The 23,641-nt window shown below is 38.6% G+C and overlaps 1 protein-coding gene across 1 annotated transcript; it reads left to right on the forward strand.

The window, feature by feature from the left end:
* Positions 1-581: 581 nt before the first annotated feature.
* On the forward strand, positions 582-1,291 carry LOC120090612 (uncharacterized mitochondrial protein AtMg00810-like). The gene is made up of 2 exons (XM_039048331.1): positions 582-941; positions 1,046-1,291. Exons 1-2 carry the CDS (start codon positions 582-584, stop codon positions 1,289-1,291), a joined length of 606 nt encoding a protein of 201 aa, XP_038904259.1.
* Positions 1,292-23,641: the final 22,350 nt, after the last annotated feature.

Raw genomic sequence — 23,641 nt, forward strand, 5'->3', positions numbered from 1 at the left:
GTTGTGTGTGAACCTGCTGACTATGCAGAAGCAAAAAAGGATCAAAGGTGGATGGTTGTAATGGAAGAGGAGATGTCAATGATAGAGAAGAACAAGACTTGGATCCTTGTAGATAAACCTCAAGACAGGAAGGTAATCAGGGTGAAGTGGGTGTTTAGAACCAAGCTTAATGTCGATGGCTCGATCAATAAACATAAAGCCAAACTTGTGGTTAAAGGTTATGCTCAAATATTTGGTGTTGATTACTCTGACACTTTTACTCCTGTTGCTAGATTAGACACAATTAGGTTACTGCTCGCAATAGCTGCACAAAAGGCCTAGAAAGTTTTCCAGCTGGATGTCAAATCGGCTTTTTTAAATGGTGGCCTACAGGAAGAAATTTATGTTGAATAGCCCCAAGGATTTTTGAAGGAAGATGAAGGAGATAAGGTTTATCTTCTCAAGAAGGCTCTCTCTATGGACTAAAACAAGCTCTAAGAGCTTGGTACAACAAAATTGATGAATATTTGCTAAACTTGGGTTTTGTGAAAAGTCTATCAGAAACAACTTTGTATGGGTTGTGCAACGGTACTGACATTCTTATGGTTTCATTGTATGTTGATGACTTGCTGGTTACAGGAAACAACACAGATCATATTCAGAATTTCAAACAAGAGATGATGAAGACGTTTGAAATGACAGATCTGGGGTTCATGTCATACTTCCTTGGCATGGAGATTAAGCAAGGGCAAGATGAAGTTTTCATATGCCAGAAAAAATATGTAAAGGAAATACTGAAGAAGTTTCAGATAGATGAATGCAAGGTAGCAAGAACTCCAATCAATCAAAAAGAGAAGCTATGCAAAGAAGATGGTGTTGTCAAAGTTGATGAAGGATATTTTAGAAGTTTGATTGGTTTCCTGATGTATCTCACAACAACAAGGCCAGACATTTTGAATGTTGTAAGTATTTTGTCTCGATTTATGCATTTTGCAAGCGAATTACATCTCAAAGATGCCAAAAAAGTGATACGATATGTAAAAGACACAAGTGATTTTGGTATCAGTTCACAAGAAGCAAGGAGTTCAAGCTGGTTGGTTTTTCTGACAGTGACTGGGGAGGTTCCATTGATGATATGAGGAGCACTTCAGGCTATTGTTTTACTCTTGGCTCTAGTGTTTTCTCATGGAGCTCAAAGAAGCAAGAAATTGTATCCCAATCCATTGCCGAAGCAGAGTTTATTGTTGCAATAGCTACTGTTAATCAAGCTTTATGGCTAAGAAAATTTTTATTTGACCTTGATTTTGAGTAGAAAGAAAGCATAGAGATTCTTGTTGACAACCAAGCTGCTATTGCTATCTCTCATAATCCTGTGTTTCATGGGAATACTAAATATTTTAACATCAAATTGTTTTTCTTAAGGGAAGTACAGAAACATGGAGATGTAACTCTTGTCTATTGCAAAACAGAAAATCAATTTGCAGATATTTTAACAAAACCATTGTTTGCTTACAAGTTTGATTTTCTAAGGTCAAGACTTGGTGTTTGCAGCTCCTAAAGTAAGAAGGAGTGTTAAGAAAATGCTTTAGGACTGAAACAGGTCCACTCTGTTTAAGATGATTTTGTCGAAGGTTGTTCCTATTTTTAGGGATTAGTTACTTTGTTATTTATGCTCTATAATTGTGGAGCAAGTATAGGACTTTTTGTTAGAGGGTTGTTATGTTAAGCTTTAAATATTGTTATGTTCCTCTTTGTAATGCAGATTTCTATGGTTTTTGGCTCAACAAGCTTTACTAAATAATTCATTGCTTCAACTTTGCAATAACAGAATCCTTTGTTCTTCTCATATTAAAACAACAATATCCATATTTTGGAGGGAGTAAGAAGATAGACTAATGTGGGTTTGGTGGACATCCCACATGCGTGCCGTTACCATGATTAGTTCGGTCTTATTTATTTCACTATTTTTATTTTCTTTTTTTTTAAAAAAAGAAAAAAATTTCTTAGTTGGCCGCGTCTTCCCGGTCTTCCCCGCACGCACGTTCAGTGGCTGACCGCACTTCTCTCACGCGGCTGTTCAGCTCTGAAGGCCTATAAAATGTGTCCTTCAACAGTTATCAAAGCACAACACTTCTTCCATTCCCTTCGCTCTCCTCTACTTATTATTTTTTTCTTTCCCCGCTTCCAATTTTCTAGCATTCAGTCAGAAGGGTGTGTGTTTTGGTTAGTAATGGTGCATTTCTGATCGGGTTTTCTTTTTATGGGTTGTGTTATCCTGGGGACGATGTGGCAATATTCCTAACCTACTTGCACACTCGGGCAGAGCCACGAAACGTATTAAAGAGAGCGAGCTCCACGACTCAACCTATAACGAGCTTTTATTTTGCAGGTTCCGTTCTTTGCCCGACTGCCATTTCCTTATCGTTTGCAGCTGTTCTGATCGTTGTCTGAGGGTCTTGCTGTTTACAATAGGATTGAATTGGTTTCTTGTATATCACTTGGGGTGAGCACTGGACTTGGAGTTGTAGTTGAAAACTAGACTAGGGGTTGGAGTTGGATTGGGAACTAGTGTATCACTTAAACTGGAATCTGCACAACAAATTGGAAGATGAGTTGGATCCTGCTCTAGGACTAATGATAATTGTACTATGAGTTGGGATTGGATTGGGAATTGTACTTATGTTACGACTCCAAATTTTTTCCCAAGTCTAAGGACGTTATTTCTAAATTTTACCCTTCTGCAATCATAATTCTATGAATAAAGAAATCACGCACAACATAAAAATAATGGAACACAATCTTTTAACTAAAATAAATAAAAAGAATTACTTGTAAATTCTAACCAATCAAAAACATGCAAAAGCTTTAAAAAGTCTGATTGTAAAAATAAAATATAATGTAACAAAGTAACCAAATTTAAAATCTTGGAGACGTCAATGGTTCCTCCCAAGTGTTCTTTTCAGCATCATTCTGGTCTGCGTATTCACTTTCAGAACCTATAAAAAATCTGTGAGATTGCCAGTACACACCTAAAGAACTATCATACAATAACATGTGACATATATAATATTTAATCATGAAATTATGCAAACACAAAAATAACCAAAAAAAATATACGATATACTCTCTAATGCATTATGCAAATTGAAGAATCATAATTATCATATACTCGTGCCATAACATACAAATGGACAAGCCCGCTTCAATGAAAGTTGGAGTTGATTTTCAATTGACCTACGATAATGTATCAACAGAGTCGAACCTAGCCGCATCAACAACTATGATAATATCCATCCCATACTCGTGTTTCAATCTGAATATGCATAAGTTGCATCAACGCACTTACAGGATATTTGATCAGCGTGGCTAATGCTTCAACGAAATTCACCCTTAGTTGCATCAACAAAATACGGTGATAGGAACCCCAATTCACATGTAAACTTATGATATATATCATATATACTTATATATAGTATATATCTAATAAATTTGAACCGATAGAACCATACTATCTCGTACTTCAAGACGCCATAGACAAACTCTTATTATGGCAAGCATCGACAAACCGTAATCCATATATGATTTACCTTATATTCATGCCACAACAATTAAATGTACTGTACAAGCTCGCTTCAACGGAATTAGAGTTGATATCGATCAACATATGACAATGCATCAACAAAGATCATAGTCTAGCCACATCAACAAACTATGATAATATCCATTCACATACTCATGCATCAACATGATATGCCTAGGCCGTTTCAACACACGTAGGTGATATTAGTCAATGTTGACGTGCATCAACAAAATCCACCCTTAGCAGCATCAATAAACTAAGGTGTTATCATAACTCATATTCACATGTTATTTCATGGTAGAAGCATAATCAATCAAACAATGCCCATAATCATACATAACGTGTTTCGATAATCTATAGGCAATATCACAACCATAACTGCTTCCACAAGATATGATCCAAATCTTCTACTTTACAACATGCATCAACATGCCAAGATCATCAAGAAAGATAAGAAATCACACACATGCCACAACAATATACATTAAGACCAAGATCAAACATTCACAATACTTGCATATAATCAAACAATGTTCTCCCTAAGTAGAAATCTACTTACTTGATTAGTTTTAAATATAAAGATAATCTTATAACTTCAAGGAATGCTTGTTGGAAAATAGAAGTTGTCTTCCCCAAACAATTGAATGTTCATCGTTGTGGCCAACAATTGAAATAAAACAATCTTGAAGTTAGAGTATGACTTAGGCTTAATAATCTAGATTAATGATTGTTATTTTCTATCAAGAGAATTTACCTTAATGGCTCTGAAATCTTTTGTATAACAACCCATTTTAGCACGTCAAGAAATCTATTAGGATATTGATTCTTGAAAAACTTTATTAACGTAACGAGTTGGTACAATCTCCCGGAATAGCAACTAAACGATGAACAAATTCTTTATTAAACGATATGAGTCAAACAAGGACTAGAAGATCGCTTATCGAACTCCAAACGATCATTTAGAAAACTCTATACGATCACTTACAGTCTCTACACGATCGCTGAGTAATACTAGACGATCGCTTACAAAATACCCCGCGATCGCTTACAAGATACTACACGATCGCTTACAAGATATTACACGGTCGCTTGCCAAATTCTATACAATCGCTTACCAAATACTACATGATTTCTGGGCTCTGCTACACGATCGCTTAGTAGAAGAGGTAGACGATGAGCGGCACACTACGACGAATTCTACACGAAAGAGACTTCTGAACTCCCACTCTCGAGAACTCTCCTTCCTCACTTCAGATATTCAGACTTCACTGCGTACTCTTCCAGTTTCTTTCCTCTTTTTAAACCTCAACTTCTCCCAACAGAATTGAAAGTAATCCTTAACCGATTCAACCACCGACTTCCCCTTATCTCCTTTATTCTTTCTTTTTTGATATTGCAACATAATTGGAGGCCTATCATTACCTCCCCCTCCACTTTTACCTTGTCCTTAAGGTAAAGTTCTGGCTGTCCAACCACCTTTTTTACAGTCTTCTTTATTTTCTCTTGAGCCACCCTCACATGCTCTTGAAGTACTCGTAGGATGTCATGGTCATACTTCTCCAACCGTGCGACACCATGATTCACCCATGATCATGGTCAGCCTTAAGGGATGCTCAAGTCCCAATTCACTTTTTGCTCGACTCTTTGAAGTTTCATCGGACCTTAGGCGAGGTTATTCCATCCTTGACCAAACTGAACTTATGCGAAACTGAACTTCATTCGATCATACACGTCACCCGTACGTGTATTTTCCCTCATGTGCGACTCTAGCCAACTTGTCTATACTCTAGGCCAAGTCCTGAGGCTCGGCCTTGCCCATATATGAAGCTAAGGTCATCACAATGCAACGTCACATCTTTCTTCATCATCTTGGTTCCCAACAACACGTCCCCCACACTTCTACATTGCTTGGGAACTTCACTAGCACGAGTTTTGACCTTTTGTTGGACTAGAACAGGCTTATAACCCTCTACCGAGGCTTACTGGGTGATTCAACACTTATCGGGGCTTTCCGGGACATAACAATGCTTATTGGGCTCTACCGACCTAATGGTCGCTTACTGGGCTCTACCGGACCATTACACTGCTTACTGGGACCACTCGAGCAAGTATCGGGCCAATCGGGAACTATCGAGTCCCATCGATGCTTTAGAATGCCATCCCGAGTGTCGGGATGTCCTCAATTTTCTCTCTCCTGCTCGGGCATGCTTATCGAGAACCATCATCAATCGACCCATGGAAAACAATCCAACTCGGGACTTCCCGGACATCCATACATCCGAACATAATTGAGACTTAGGCCCTTTTGAGCCATTGTTGAATCAAAATGACATACCGGGTGCTACATCGAACCTTTGGCCCATAGGAAGGAGTGCAATGCTAGCACACCCGTGCCGTTAGAGGCACTTTTTTTGTAACGCTCGCTCATGCCATGACACACGCATGTGCTATGGGGTAGCTCACTTAGGCCACAAGGCCCAGGGGTGGTGGAGAGCTGACACCATGCCTCCCCCTATAGTGCATTCTGAACATTTTCCTCTTTGCTACTCATGCATATAAAATGTGGCAAACTGTCACTCACCAATGTCGAGCACTCGTCTGAACTCCGATTGACATGAAATTCGATGTGCTTGCATATCTTACCAATATGCATCTACTCTAGAGTCGCTCGTCCAAACTCGTGACGGAACCCCACCTTCCGAGGTCACGGCCTGGGGCCCCATCTGGCCCCCATGGAGCTTGTCACTGACACCACCGATCACACAGTTTCTTGTCTTTCTACTTAATGTTCAACATGGCATGCTTGCCCACTTATGTTGGTGTGTTGGATAATGCACCGTCCTTCTCGGTCACATCACGACACTTCTCTTGGCCCTCTGTCTTTGCCAGATGTGTCTACACTCATGTGTCACCACTACATTGTCTGCACAAGTGGGGTCACAATCTACTATCTCAAAGTTAGATTGTAACACAGGGCAACATCCCATGTTTTCATCGTACATTTTAGACTAACCTCACCTTTGTCAGACTTGGATTCCCTTGCAGAGTAATCTTCCGACCTTCATGAACAAATGATATTATTAGGTTCTGCCAATCTATCTTTGTTTTCCCCAAAGAGTGTAGCCATTGCATCCCCAAAATCATGTCAACACTTTCTAACTCCAATGGTAGGAAACTATCACACATTCTCCAATCTCCCAACCTTATTTCCACATTTTTGCATACTTCTTTTACTCGCATAGCTGTTCCTGATCCCAAAACTACTCTGTAATTGGTCGTGTTTGTGATGTTCAACTGCAGACGATTCACTAGACCCTTTAATATGAAGTTTTGTGTAGCTCCACAGTCTATCAGCACCACCACCGATTCCCCTTTAATCTTCATTGTTCGTGGGTTCGTCAACTGGGTTCACAGGTAGTTCAGCAATAGATGAAATTTCTTCACTCAGCGTCAACATACTCAATTCTAATGTATCCTCTCTTGCTTCATCGTCATCATACAACTCCCATTCCTCACTAGATGCCTGCACTACAAGAAATCTCAGCTCTCTCAACTCCTTCCCTTTGCACCGATACCCAACAGTATACTTTTCATCACACCGGAAACAAAGTCCTTTTTCTCTCTTCGACTGAAATTAAGCATTTACATCTTCTTGCTGGAATTTCTCTCCGATTATCGTTATCTGACGTTCCTCGCAATGTGACTGTCCTCATCGAAAATGACTCTTTGGTCTTCCCTCCCTCTTTCGGTTCACTTCCGCCTACTGTTTTACTCATATTTTCTATATTGAATTTCGAAGAGTTCGAATTTTGGATCTTACCTACGTATGTTCGCGCTCGTCCCACTTCGACCCGCGCATTTTCTCTATCTCCAACATGTTGTGCCAACAACATCATTTGCACTAACCCGGTGAGATCCCAGAACTCAATTTCAACCTTTATCCACGACGCCAAACCATTCATGAATTGTCTCCTCAAGAACTTCATTCGATAGATTAGGAACCGACACTACTAACTTATCGAACATATTTCGATATGCCTCCACAGTCATTTCTTGTTTAATAGCCAAGAATCTTCGATAGATCGATCCTTCTCATAAAGATCAGAATCGCACTAACATCCTTTTCTTCAAGTCTTCCCAATCTTTGAACGGTTCTCTGCCTTCCTTTAACCGGTACCAATCTAATGCGACGCCGTCAAAACTCACAACCGCCACCGTCATCTTCTCAGATTCAGTCAACTTATGAATTTCAAAAAATGCGGTCTGCTCTAAATAACCACGCGTCTGGATCATTTCCGCTAAACACCGACATTTCTACTTTTTTTAATTTACTTCGGTCACAAATCGTGTCTTCACCGGCTGCTTTCACCGAACTATTTGTTTCGCACACATTATGGGTGTTCGATCCTTCTGCCTCGTCCGTCACCTTTGCCTTTCCCTTGGCCATTTCCGTAACATAAGAAATGAACATTTGTTGATGTTTCTCTACCTGCAATCCCAATCTTTCAATGTTCTTCGCTAACGACGCCAAATTCTCCTCTATGGTCGGAAATTTTTGCATTTCAACTCTGAATCCAGAGATCTCTTGGTCCAGTAACTCCAGTTTCTCTTCAAAACGTTTCTGAACAATGCTTGCCCAGGTGGTTGCTCTGCTACCAATTTGTTAGGATACTGATTCTTGAAAAACTTTATTAACGTAACGGGTTGGTACAATCTCCTGAAATAGCAACTAAATGATGAACGAATTCTTTATTAAACGATATGAGTTAAATAGGGACTAGTCGATCGCTTATCAAACTCCAAAGATCATTTAGAAAACTCTAAACGATCACTTACAATCTTTACATGATCGCTGAGTAATACTAGACGATCGCTTACAAAAAATACCGCGATTGCTTACAAGATATTACACGATCGCTTGCCAAATTCTATACAATCGCCTACCAAATACTACATGATTGCTGGGCTCTGCTACACGATCGCTTAGTAGAAGAGGTAGACGATGAGCGGCACACTACGACGAATTCTACACGAAAGAGACTTCCGAACTCCCACTCTCGAGAGCTCTCCTTCCTCACTTCTGATATTCAGACTTCACTGCCCACTCTTCCGGTTTCTTTCCTCTTTTTAAACCTCAACTTCTCCCAACAGAATTGAAAGTAATCCTTAACCGATTCAACCGCCGACTTCCTCTTATCTTCTTTATTCTTTCTTTTTTGATATTGCAACATAATTGGAGGCCTATCAAAATCCTAAGAAAACCAACAGTGAGAAGGAGAAGGAATTACTTGAGAATTATGAAATCGCGAAAGGGAGGGCAAGACGGAAAAAAAATGTGTGGAAGTATTGATTTTTTATGGGGAAAAAGGGCTACTCTTGTTGGGTATTTTTAAGGAAAATCGTCCTAAACCAATGGAAAAAATCGTTCTAAGCCAAGCAAGAATTTTTTCCATGCTATGGTGCTTTTTTTCTTTCAAATACTCCTAATGTATAACACGGGGCATTACAGGGTTGTTATTGATTCATCATGTACAAACCTTTCTCCCATAGCAAGTACATTAAATTAATGTAAAAAAAAAATACATGAAATATAAACAGATATGAAGTGACTGCATGGAATATGTATTGGAGGATATGAACCTTACACAACGTGAGTAGCAACAAATTCATCACTTGCAGCTCACACATTACTCCTTACATATCTAACTTAAATCTGAGAAGCTCGTTCTTCACACACAGAGGTTGTACTCTACCTTATCGACACGACTATTATTGAAGGAAATCGAACATGAGGATTTCCATGAGCAACAGAAGGATCGTTCCAAATTTCAATCGTATATGAACATTCATAATTATAGTACACAAACGGAAACAACAGGCTATGCACAAAACTGAAGTTACAACATGCTTTACTAAGATCAAGGGAAAAAACAAACATACCTTTGAAGACTCATCTTCAACACCCTTAATCATGAACGCTCGTTCACAGCAAGACAGCAACACACAATGCTCGTCCACCACGACTGCAACACAGCACGATCAATAAAGAACTCGAACACTGCGATCTCTAAGATCATGAACATAGTGGACTCCACACGAACACCATGAACGACCTCCAAATAACCTCTACTATGTCGAGTTAAGTACGACACCACTACAATGGCTACCTTGGTATTCTCGATGTGAGAATCTAGAAGTGTGGCCTCTTTGTGGACTTTGGTTAGAGGCAGAACTGGAGGAAGAATAATCGTGTAAACAATTGAGCAAGTGAGAGATGACAAGATCTATCGTATAGACGATGCCTAATCATTTACAAATGTTATGCCATCGTTTAGAAAAAAGTTGCACGATCATTTAGCTAATCGCTGAGTGTCTATCATATAGACACATCCACGATCATTTAGTCTCTCCAAGCTGTCGTTTAGTAAATCTTATTTACTTTATAGTCACTGTGAGAACTTTCGATAATGGAAATCTCAAATCAATAACTACTAAATTTAGAAAAAAAAATTTCTTTTATCTCACGGTTACCATGAAACCACCAATAACCTCCCACTCTATTGGTTATTAGAGAAAAAAGAGATAATTATCCAATAATTAATATTATTATAAATATATATGATAACCAATTTACCATACTATATTTATAACCTATAGTTTTAATATTTCAACTCATAAAACATATAAACCATAGCTCTTTTTCTATTCTCTGGTCCTTAATGTAAATCTCATTTACATTAATTCTCTACTAGATGTATCTCATACATCATACCAATCATATCATATATAATCGAATTACCTCTTGTCAATTTGAACATTTCAAATAAACACCAAGAACTTTTTCTTAACTTGAATCCATTGAGCTAACAAGGGGACCTTATGGACTTGTAGCTCGAAGCTCCAACGATACGCGAATAATTGACTAAACTCTTTAGTCACGAGATCCACCATCCGTTAACTGCCAGACACTCCACTAAAGACTGATAGCTGAACTCTCCTTACCATAGATATATTATATGTCCATCTTAACCAATCAACAATGCGATAACCCTTCACAGATTGCTTGTAAGTACAGCTCGACAAATAACCGTTATGCCTCTATAGTTACATCTAACTCCTTAAGCACCATTGATCCCTCTAATGAACATAAGTCATAGTTCTACTATGACTGAGTTCTCTCTTCCAAAGAGAAGCTGTTGTCACTATGTTCAAGCCCCAGAATTAGTCCTTAAGGGAGCAATCTATCTATTTGCCTTTCCTTCGGGAAGAAGTGAATTCCATCGTGTGTAACTGAGTTTTCAGCTCCCAAATCAGACAAGTCCTCAAAAAGATAGACATTTTGAGTTGGCAATCTGGCCACTCTCACCCATACTAATCAAAGGACCACCCTCAATCGTTTAAGTGAGATGTAAGTCTCAAGTATCAACGACATTATATACAGAGACGAATCATCTTGTGGTCCGGTCTTATACAAGCTCTTTGTATAGGACACCCCCGCTCGCATGTCTCCACATCAATGGTCAGGATCTACCATCTATATTAGTTTACAACACTTGCAAACCTCTACAAAGTGGGTCGTATCCGTAGTGTCACAAGGATCAGGAATCCTTTCTTAACTCTTATACTACAGACCTATTTAGGTTATCACTTAAGGCATGATCCACTTGTATATCTCATATACATGCTTAAGTTTACATACAATAACCATGGAGCTTTGTTTATTGGATATGAGTAAATGCCAGATAAAATAACTCTTATTTTATTCATAACAATGTGTTTATTACAATCAACGAGACTCCGGGAGAATTAGTACACCAATCCCAACAATCTTCCACTTGTCCTAATGCCTCGGGAGACAAATGTACAATACAAGATAAAGACATGTACAATATACAATAAACTAGGGCATATCCAGTATCATCTCCCATTTACCCTAGACAAGATGTCGTATGTCTCGCAGACCCAGACTCTCTAGGTGACCCTTGAACACTTTAGCCGTGAGAGCCTTTATAAAAGGGATTAACAACGTTGTGCTTCGACACGATCTTCGTGACTATCACATCACCGCGATGTACAATCTCCCTGATCAAGTGGTATTTTCAGTCTATATGCTTGCCCCGACAATGACTCCAAGGTTCCTTTGAATTTGCCACAGCCCCGCTGTTATCACAATAGAGAGTGATCGAAAAATCCATATTTGGAACAACTTCCAAATCTGTAAGGAATTTTCTTAGCCAAACAGCCTTCTTAGCTGCTTCACAAGCGACTACATATTCGGCTTCCATAGTGGAGTCTCTGATGCATCCTTGCTTGATGGTTTGCCACACTACAGTCCCTTCATTCAGAGTGAACACTAACTCTAACGTCGATTTGCGAGAATCTCTCTCGGTCTGAAAGTCAGAGTATTTGTATCCTGTAAGGATCAGATCCTTATCTCCATACACGAGCATGTAGTCCCTCATTCTCCGAAGATACTTGAGGATCGTTTTGACCGCCGTCTAGTGATCAAATCCTGGATTGGAATGATACCGACTGAAAATCCCTACTGTATAGCAAATGTCGGGTCTAGTACACAATATTGCATACATTATGCTTCCTACAGCTGAAGCATAGGGAATATGTCTCATCTCCTCAACCTCTTGAGGTGTCTTAGGACATTGATCCTTAGACAAAACGATTCCATGCCTGAAGGGTAACAAACCCCTCTTGGAATCCTGCATTATGTACCTTATCAACAATTAATCATGTACGATGCCTGAGACAAGGGTAACCTCTTGTTTTTACGATCTCGAATAATTTGGATCCCTAGAACATACTGTGCCTCACTCAAATCTTTCATTTGGAAATGGGCAGCTAGCCACTTTTTAATGTCAATCAGATACCCTACATCATTCCCAATGAGTAGGATATCATCCACTACATTATCAGGAAAGCTACTGAGCTGTTGATGATTTTCTTGTATACATAAGGCTCATCAACGTTCTGATCAAAGCCAAACGACTTGACCGCAGTGTCAAATATAATGTTCCATGATCTAGATGCTTGTTTCAGCCCATAAATGGACCTATTAAGCTTGCCAACTCTTTGCTCTTGATCTGGAACTACAAACCCCTTTAGTTGAGCCATGTAGATGGTCTCTTCAAGATTACCACTAAGAAAGGTAGTCTTGACGTCCATTTGCCATATCTCATAATCATAAAATATGGCTATGGACAGAAGTATCTTGATATACTTGAGCATGAGAACATGTGAGAAAGTTTCCTCATAGTCAACTTCCTCGACATGGGTATAACCCCTTTGCCACGAGTCAAGCCTTAAAGGTGTCCACCTTTCCATCTACACCTTTCTTTTGCTTATAGATCCACTTACACTCTATAGGTCTCACCCCATCAGGCGAATCCACAAGCTCCCAGATGTTATTGAAGTACATAGACTCCATCTCTTAGTTCATGACTTTAATCCATTCATCCTTATCAACATCCTCCATTGCTTTCTTAAAAGACAACGGATCCTCGATCCCATCATTATAAATGACGTTTTGGGCTTTAGTCAAAACCATGTAGCGATCTGGTGGGTTCATAACCCTCTCACTACATCGAGGCAGTCTCAACTTTTGAGTTGATTGACTAGATGTAGCGACCTCAACAACTCTTGTTGAACTGTCGGCTTGTTCAACAACTCTTGTTGAACCCTCAGTCATCTCAGTCTCACTAAAAATCTCACATAAAATAAGCTTACCTCGTGGCTTATGATCCCTTATGTGGTCTTCTTCCAAGAGGATAACATTTGTAGAAACAAACACTTTGTTCCCACTCGGATCGTAGAAGTATCTACCCCTCGTTTCCTTGAGGTAGTCTTTCGAACACGGTTCCAACTTCTTTGGGTTAGTTACAAGCACATGTGTCGGACACCCTTAAATCTTGAAGTGGCGTAAATTACCTTTACGACTCTCCAAAACTCAAAAGGTGTTTTAGAAACACTCTTCGAGGGACCGTTGTTTAGGATATAGCATGCAGTCTCCACTATAAAACCCCAAAACGAGTTTGGAAGATGAGCATAACTCATCATAGACTGAACCATTTCCATCAAAGTTCTGTTTCTCCTTTCTGATACATCATTCTGCTGAGGTGTACCTTGGGCCGAGAATTGGGACGCAATCCCATGTTCTATCATATAGTTCTGAAATTGGAGGTCCATATACTCTCCACCACAATCAGATCGTAGTGTTTTTATCTTCTTACCTAACAAATTTTCGACTTTAGCTTTATACTCCTTGAACTTGTCAAGGGCCAGACTTACGTTGCATTAGGTAGAGATACCCGTACCTTGAATAATCATCTATGAAAGAGATGAAATATTCATGCCCACCTCGAGCTCTAACACTCATCAGACCACAAAGGTATGAATGTACAAGCTCCAAGGTTTCCTTGGCTCTGTAACCTTTTCTAGTAAAAGGTCGTTTGGTCATCTTGCCTTCAAGGTATGATTTATACACCGACAAGGAGTTTTCTTCTAAACTCTTTAGAAGCCCAAATTTCACCAACTACTTAATCCTATTGAGGTTAATGTGACCTAAACTTAGATGCCAAAGATGGGCATTTTCCTTAGGAGAAACCTTTAGTCTTTTAGCTGTTGTTGCCGTACTGAACATTTCAGTATTAAACAAGGCTTTTATGACTAACGACCTTAGTACATACAAGTAACTTTCCATTGAACCAAAACTAATCTTCATTCCATTCTTGAAAATAACACTTTATTCTCAGAAAAAGAGACGGTATACCCTTGTTCAATGAGATAAGAAACCGAGATTAAGTTCCTCTTAATACAAGGAACTACGAAAACATTACCCAGTAATAGATAACGTTTCTTGTCCAAAAATAATTTCAGCCTTCCTACAGTAACAACTGAAACAACCTCACCAGTACCGACTTGAAGATTCATCTCTCCCTGTGGCAACGTTTACCAGGAACTGAATCCTTGGTAAGAGAAATTGACATGGTTGGTAGCACTCGAATGAAGGATCCAGGCAGAATCATCATTTTTTACCAAACACGTCTAGAGATGTCCAATTTCCCCGCGGGGCCCAAGATTCCCCGATTAGGTGGGGAATGGAGGAGGGAGTGGGGGAAAAAATTTCCCATGAGCTAAACGGGGACGGGGACGGGGAATGTATTCCCCTCCCCATCCCCGACCCCGGCCTCGCTTGGTCCGTACCCGCCCCGATTAGCTTTTACATATTTATTTAGTATAGTTGTCTAATGTTATGTTATTATTATTATCATATAAATATTACATTTAAATTTCAAATTTGATTATTTATTGGGAAAGATAATGAATATGTTTAAATTGAATGTTTAAATTTAGATTATATATGTGAATAATTTGATTTATATTTATTTCTTTCTACTAAAAAAAATTAATTAGCTTTTTTAGGCCAAAATTTGATTAATTTATCATTAAATTCAAATTTTCATTCAAAACTAACCACAATAAACAATTTAATGATAATTGTTGACCAAGGCCTTTAGGCTCAAAAGGTCTAATCAAGTATACACCCCTACGCTTTGCTCTCGCTTGCTTTCATGTACACGTGTTACCTCTTCCCTACAACCCATGACATACCCTGCTTTCTATGCCATGCTAGTCTCGAAATCGAAAAAGGCTTAGGCATTTCCTAGCAACACAAGGCAGGCTAGAAAGGCGAGAGGAGCTATAGTAGCTACATGAAACCAAGTCGTTCNAGCAACACAAGGCAGGCTAGAAAGGCGAGAGGAGCTATAGTAGCTACATGAAACCAAGTCGTTCTTTCTAGAATACTTGTTGGCATGTGAGACGACCACACTTTTTTTTTATCCGTGTCCATTCCGCATGCGCTTCGCACAAGATGAATGGGCCGTCTCGCGAAGATCTTCGATAACCTTCGCATTGTCTTGCGTGGAAGGAGCCATATAACAGAGATTTTGCTTTTCAATCTTGGGTCTTAGGTGTGGGTCGGTTCAAAAATTCCAAAAATCAAGTGTTGCCAAAAGGTGTTGGTTTCCCGCTCGGCGAAACGTCAAGCAAAAGAACAATTTTGCTTCAAAGCATAAGAGAGCCTTCCATCTATCTCATTCGTTCGTCCCATCATCAGCATCCTTTCTATTTCCACCGTATGAGGCGCAAAAGGACAGATGGAATTACGTGCCCTTTATGCCCAGTCATTCCGAAGAACACTTGCCCCCCCCCCCCCCCCCCCCCCATCTTACCTTCTTTCTGTAATGAAAGAAACTCTTTTCTTTACTCAGGCAAAGAAACTATTTCATCGAGCCTCTCTTCGAGACAGTGCCTAGATCAAGTTAATTATTTAATTAAAATTTTCTCACATTAGTGATTTAAATTAATAGACTTTTTACAAAAAAAAAGTAATGGGGAAAAATTCTCTGTGAGGAACCCAATCCTCGTGAAATCCCCGCCCGATCCTCGTAGAGAATTTCACGGGGATGGGAAATGAAATGGGGAATGGTATCCACGGCCTTGCCTCGCCCCGTGGACATCTCTAAACACTCCAAGACCAATAAATCAGATTTATTGTCTTTAGACATCCTTATCTTTTGGAGAGTAGTGGGATCTATATCAGAACCTAAATAAGCTCCAAGTTCCATTTTCAGAGAACACTTCTCTTCCATGAACCTCCATAGAGTTAGCAACACATACTTTCTCTTCCTGGAGTTTAATTTGGGAACTGACATTACTTGTTTTTTCATCCATCCCTCTGTGCTCGAAAAGTAAGAACTGACGTTCAAACAAATCTTGCAACGAGTCCATGATCTTGCGTGCAATGACCATGTTCTCAACCCTTTTGGCCAAAACATTAGGTATGCTAGCCAAAATGTGAAATTGAGCCAATGAATTAGCCTTCATTCACACCTCATATGCATTACGAACACTTCACGGTGCATCAAGGGTTGAGACTTGAGGACATTCTTCAACCATGACAAATTTGAGGTTGTTTACCATGAAATACATTTTATTCCACATTATGTAATTGATCAAATTAGAGGCATTAAATGGAAATACTAACGCGTTGCTGAAAACAAAAACACATTGACCTACGTTAGGTTTTAAGTAAATACCCGTTGAAAAACATACAACATCCAATAAGGTTTAACAAAACTAACAAGAACCCCATGTGACATCTAGTTTTACAATGACACTTCAAAGATTTAGGACAAAAGCTGCCGAAGGGAGGTCAATTATCCCTCCTCTGAATTGAGAATTTCTCAACCAGTCATTAATACCAGAATAACTCTTGCTCCTATAATGACTAGCTATCATTGATTTGGTCAAGAGATCATTAACTTACTTAACAACCTCCCGTAAGTGTGATCTGCCATTTTAGGCCCTAGAGATCTGCCCTAAGTAGCCAATCAGAAGGGGAAAAATTCGATTGGGGAAAAACCTAAAGCGACCCTATCCATTTCTGGAGTTCACTTTAATCTTGATCAACTGCACAAAACCCATCTGAAGGGAGACGCTCCTAGGGTGCCACGAGGGAGTACAGAATGATCTCACGGTGTAAATCAATGACAGAGACCATAGGACGTGTTGATTCACACCCTTCACCCACTTACTATAAACACTCTCTCCGTCCACCTTGATATTGACTCATGCAAATACCATCCGAAGGGGGATGCTCCCAGGGCACCAGAGGCCAAGCATGAATCTCATGGTGTGAACATACAGGGAGAAACGTGAGTGGAATCATAGACATATCAGATACATCTCTTCCTCCCACTGAATATTTTATAACCTAGGATTTAGTTTACTTAGAAAAAACACGGCTAAGAATTTTAACTAAGTTACTTTTTAGGATTTCCCAAGAGTAACTTTTACCTTGGATAGTTCAAACAACTTTTGATCATCATCCATTAAACTCTTTAACGGAGTCTTTGACCAACTGTTGCATGCTTGCAGAAAATCTATCTAATTCACCTTTCCAGGTAGATTCCCAGGTAGGGGTGTTCCGTTTTCGTCAGCTTAAGTACCCCAGCCTAGACAGATTTAATACAATTTTAAACTTTTATGCCAATCAATTTAATACTATTAAACCGATTTAAAAAGATTAAACTAGATTGCTAATCCCATTAGAACCTTTGAACTTAGGTCTATCTCAATCCAATTTTAAAACCCTTTTAAAACAATGACTTCACCCTAAGTCCGCATGCAACTCTTTCTTATCGATTTTAGTTCTAATTTCTATTATAACACTTACAACAAAAACAACTAAAACCAACCACAACGCAAAGCTAACATATACAAGGCATTCATAATGTTTATAAACAACCTAAGTATCATGCTCAATGCATTGTTCATTCATCGCTACCCTTTTATATAACACTTATACAAAACAGAAACGAAACAAGCAAAACATGCTTCCATTCACCCTTATACTACAACGCTTATAATATAAAGATGATGCATGATAAAGCTGATTGCATGCCAAAATATAATTCTTATATTTCATGTTGCATGCACATGCTTTCACGTAATTTCTTCATACAATATTATAAAACTTATAATACATTATGCATGAATAAATGCACAACCTAAGGTGGGTTTTAAATCTACCTTTGACATAAAAACCTCATACATCTCATGTATAATAAACAAAAATGTTGATGAACCGAGTAAAATTGCCTCAAATCCTAAAAAAAAAAAAGCTAACTATTACAAAACAAGGAGTCTCCGGTTCAAACAGGCGAATCAGGTCTTGAACCGCCGGGCGAAGTCCGTGTCTCCACTGATCGTGTACCAAACACCCCGCGATTGTCAACACGAATGAACAAATGCTTTGCTCAATTATTTACCTACGCTTCCAGAGCTAAACAATCGTTTAGCAACGATCATGTACCTTTTACTATGCATTGAAGCATGAGGTACGCGATCATGTAGCATGCTTCACAACACAAGCCTTATACGATCATTTAAACGACTACGATGCGGTGAAGCACGATCGTTGAGCGAGTGCCTTCGTATCATATACTGCGTGATCGTGTAGTCAGTGACTATGCGATGAGCATACTAACTACACGATCATTTAATGCCTTATTCTAAACGATGAGAATCAAATTCTCCCACAACGATCGCCTACCTCCAACGTCTACACGATCGGGCAACCAATACTATGCGATAGAGTAAAAAATTTACCCCATCGTTTAGCATTAGCTAAATGATCGTTTAGTAAATACTACACGATCGTATAAAAAAATCTACACGATCGTTTAGTTAAATCCCAATGATCATTTACCTGAGGCTACACGACACGACCAACTCTTGGTCTTCTTCTTCGATGAGAACTGCATCTCCATGCTTTGAAACTTTATCATGAACGACTCAACTAACTTAAACACTTTGAATTACAGACTCGAGTGCATGTTAATTATGCCTATAACCCACAGGTGCTAGGATCGAAACCTGGCTTTGATACCTATTGAAGGAAATCGGACATGAGGATTTTCATGAGCAGCAGAAAGATCATTCCAAATTTTAGTCGTATATAAACATTCATAATTACAGTACACAAACGGAAACAACAGGCTATGCACAAAACCGAAGTTACAACATGCTTTACTAAGATCGAAGGAAAGAATAAACATACATTTGAAGACTCATCTTCAACACCCTTGATCACGAATGCTCATTCACAGCAAGATGACAACACATGAACGCTTGTCCACCATGACCGTAACACAACACTATCAACAAAGAACTCAAACATCATGATCTCCAAGATCACGAACACTGCGGACTCCACACGAACACCACGAACGACCTTCACATAATCTCGACTATGTCGAGTTGAGTATGACACCACCACAATGACTACCTTGGTATTCTCGGTGTGAGAATTTAGAAGTGTGGGCTCTGTGTGAACTTGGTTAGAGGTAGAGACTAGGGGAAGAACAATCGTGTAAACGATTGAGCAAGTGGGAGATGACAAGGTCAATCGTATAGACGATGCCCAATCGTTTAACAAACGTTATTCGATCGTTTAGCTAAAGCTGTATGATCGTTTAGCTAATCAGCCAACCAAATGTCTATCATATAGAAACACTCCACGATCGTCTAGTCTCTCCAAGCTATCGTTTAGTAAATGTTATTTACTTGACAGTCACTGCGAGAACTTTCCGATAATGGAAACTCAAATGAACAACTATTAAATTTAGGAAAACTTTTTCCTTTGATCTCACGGTTACAATGAAACCACCAATAAGCTCCCACTCAATTGGTTATTAGAGAAAAAGAGATAATTATCCAATAATTAATATTATTATAAATATATATGATAACCAACTTACCATACTATATTTATAACCTATAGTTTTAATACTTCATCTCATGAAGCATATAAACCATAGCTCTTTTTCTATTCCATGGTCCTTAATATAAATCTGATTTAAATTAATCCTCCACTAGATGTATCTCATACATTATACCGATCATATCATATATAATCAAATTACCTCTTGTCAATTTGAACATTTCAAATCAACAGTAAGAACTGATTCTCAACTTAAATCCATTGAACTACTAAGGGGTCCTTATGGACCTGTAGCTCGAAGCTCTAACGATACGTGAATAACTTATTAAACTCTTTACTCACGAGATCCACCATTCGTTAACTGCCAGGCACTCCACTAAAGATCGATAGCTGAACTCTTCTTAACACAGATATATTATGTGTCCATCTTAATTAATCAACAATGCGATAACCCTTCACAGATTGCTCTTAAGTACAGCTCAGCAAATAACTGTTATGCCCCTATAGTTACATCTAACTCCTTAAGTATCATTGATCTCTCTAATGAACATAAGTCATAGTCCTACTATGATTGAGCCCTCTCTTCCAAAGAGAAGTTGTGGTCACTATGTTCAAGCCCCGGAATCAGCCCTTAAGGGAGCAATCTATCTATTTGCCTTTCCTTTGGGAAGAAGTGAATTCCATCTTGTGTAACTGAGTTCCCAGTTCCCAAATCAGACAAGTCCCCAAAAAGGTAGGCATGTTGAGTTGGCAATTTGGCCACTCTCGCCCATACTAATCAAAGGACCACCCTCAAAGGTAGAAGTTCCCAAAACACTCAGGATTGAGGTCATGTCACCTATGGTTGTTTAGGTGAGATGAAAGTCTCCAGTATCAACGGTGTTATATACAGAGACGAATCATCTCGTGATCCGGCCTTATACAAACTCTTTGCATAGGACACCCCCGCTCACATGTCTCCACATGAATGGTCAGGATCTACCATCTATAGTAGTTCACAACACTTGCAAACCTCTACAAAGTAGGTCGTATCCATAGTGTCACAAGGATTAGGAATCTCTCTTTAATCCTTATAGTATAGACCTATTTAGATTATCAGTTAAGGCATGATCCACTTGTATATCTCATATACATGCTCAAGTTTACATACAATAACCATGGAGTTTTGTTTATTGGATATGAGTAAATTCCAGATAAAATAACTCTTATTTTATTCATAGCAATATGTATATTACAAACAATGGGACTTCGGGAGAATTAGGACACCAATCCTAACAGTTGTGATCTAGATAGACTCCATAAAATTCATGTCATGCTTTGAGGTAATTGTGGCATTTGGAGGTTGTTCAAATGATCCAAAATTCTCATGCACGATCAGATCATTTGTATAAACTTGATCATGAGTTCCCACTCTCATTTAGTCGTACAGGCACCCTCGGATATTCTAACTACATCATACGAGTAATCTAATGATGGAGTTACATCTGAAACTGAATGGTATTCCATGGCTAAATCATGATTAACATTAATAGATGTAGTAAAAATATTGGGGGTCGAGTCATTACAACATTAGAAGAAGTTGCAGAGGACGACTTATACACAAGGAATTACTCAGTAATGGGGCCAATTAGATGGGATGGTACTACTATAACATCAAGTATAAGAGAATGATCTATCAAGATAAATGTAGTAACATGTTTGAAGAAAACGCTTCTCCCATGCACGAGTGGATCCTAGTATTCGTGGTTGACAACTGGCAAGTAGTTTTTGAGTGACTACCATTTGCAAATGGACACAAGATTAAACCTACACAATAATGACATAGGTAAGCATAATATAACACTAGGGGGTCAAATACATTTTGCAACAAGATGGTCGTTGAAATTGAGTGGATATAGGACCACCTACGCACTCGAGGAATGTATTTGTCATTCAATTTGTCAATTGTTCTACCTTCCAAGGTAGAAAGTGTCCAATATGCCCTTACTTGGAAAAAAAGGACATTGGTAATGTCTTAAGTAATGTATCTACCATTTGTAAACTGTTGGGAATGGTATCCTAAATTTCCTTATAGTCTCGTAGTTTGTAACCCTGTAAACATATTGTTATTAATAAAATAAGTGTTATTTTATAAGCATTTACTGAATCCAATAACTAAGATCCGATGTTATTTTATGTAAATTTAAATAAGTATGTAGAGACATACAGGTAGATCTTGTTTAAATAATAACCTAAATGGTCTATAGTATATGGATAAAGGAGGGATACCTTTATCCTGGTGACACTACGGATACGACCCGCTTTGTAGATGTTACAAGTGTTGTAAAGTGCTACAAATGATCTAATCATGATCGTTCATGTGGAGACATGCGAACAGGGGATCCTATACAAAAAGTTTGTATAAGACTGAGCTACGAAATGATTAGTCTCTTTATATAACACTGTTGATAATAGAGACTTACATTTCACTAGGATAACCATAGGTGACATGACCTGAATCCTAAATGAGTTGTGAACTCCTGCTCATGAAGGCGGTCCTTTGATTTGTATGGGTAAGAGTGGACAGATTGCCAACTCAACAAGTCTACCACTTTGGGGATTCTTCTGATTGGGGAGCTGGGAACTCGGCTACACAAGACGAAATTCACTCCTTCCCCGATGCAGGGGTAAGTAGATAAATTACTCCCTTAAGGGCTGATTTCGGGACTTGAACATAGTGGCCACACCCTCTCTTGGGACGAGAGGACTCAGTCATAGTGAGACTGTGACTTATTGTTCATTAGAGGAATCAGTGATACTTAAAGAGTTAGATATAACTACAGGGGCAAAACGGTAAATTGACCCAACTGTACTTACGAGCGATTTGTGAAAGGTCATCGCACTATTGGTTGATTATATCCAATGGGCACAAAAATATATTTGTAGTGTGAAGATTGGAACTGTTGGTCTTTAGTGGAGTGCTCGACAGTTAACAGATGATGGATATCGTGATTAAAGAGTTTAGTCAGTTATTCACGTACCATTGGAGCTTCAAGCTACATGTTCATAAGGTCTCCTTGTTAGCTCAATGGATTCAAGTTAGAATCAGATTTTGGGTTAGTTTGAAGTGTTCAAATTAACAAGAGGGAATTTGATTATGTATGATATAATTAAATTAATTCAATTATACGTGATATAATTGATATGATGTATTTGATACATTATTTGATTGAAGGAATTAATATAAATATGATTTATGTTAAATACCATAAAATAGAAAAAGAACTATGATTTATATGTTGCATATGATGCAATATTAAAACTATAGGTTATAAATATAACATGATAAGTTGGTTATTTTATTTATTTATAATTTATTAATTATATGATAATTAATATTTCTTTTTCTAGATAGCCGACCTTGAATGGGTGGTTATACACGGTTTTATGGTAACTGTGAGATAAAAAGATTTTTTTTTTCAAATCATTCAGTTGTATCATCTCACAAGAATTCACTATCGAGTAAAAAGGTTTTACTATACGATAGTTTAACAGAGACTAAACGATCAAGCGTCGAGTTACTATACGATAGTACTCGTTTCTACACGATCAAGTATCGAGTCTATATGATAGGCTTCTTCTTCTACACGATTGTTTGATCGCATACTTGATCGTCTACTCGATCGTTCACTTCCTCCATCCCTTTATCTAAAATCATATAGAGCTCACAACTCCTGGATTCTCACACCGAGAATACCAAGGTAATCTTGTGGTGTGCAACAATGAATTTGGAATATCAGAAA

Source organism: Benincasa hispida, chromosome 11 (assembly GCF_009727055.1).
Source record: "Benincasa hispida cultivar B227 chromosome 11, ASM972705v1, whole genome shotgun sequence".
Classification (NCBI taxonomy): domain Eukaryota; kingdom Viridiplantae; phylum Streptophyta; class Magnoliopsida; order Cucurbitales; family Cucurbitaceae; genus Benincasa; species Benincasa hispida.

What these genes read in the sequence shown, in the direction of transcription:
- LOC120090612 (XM_039048331.1), top strand. Translation starts at nt 582, where the DNA reads ATGGTTTCATTGTATGTTGATGACTTGCTGGTTACAGGAAACAACACA. An exon ending in GGCCAGACATTTTGAATGTT is followed by an intron (nt 942 to 1,045) that starts GTAAGTATTTTG and finishes TTTTGGTATCAG; the next exon opens with TTCACAAGAAGCAAGGAGTT.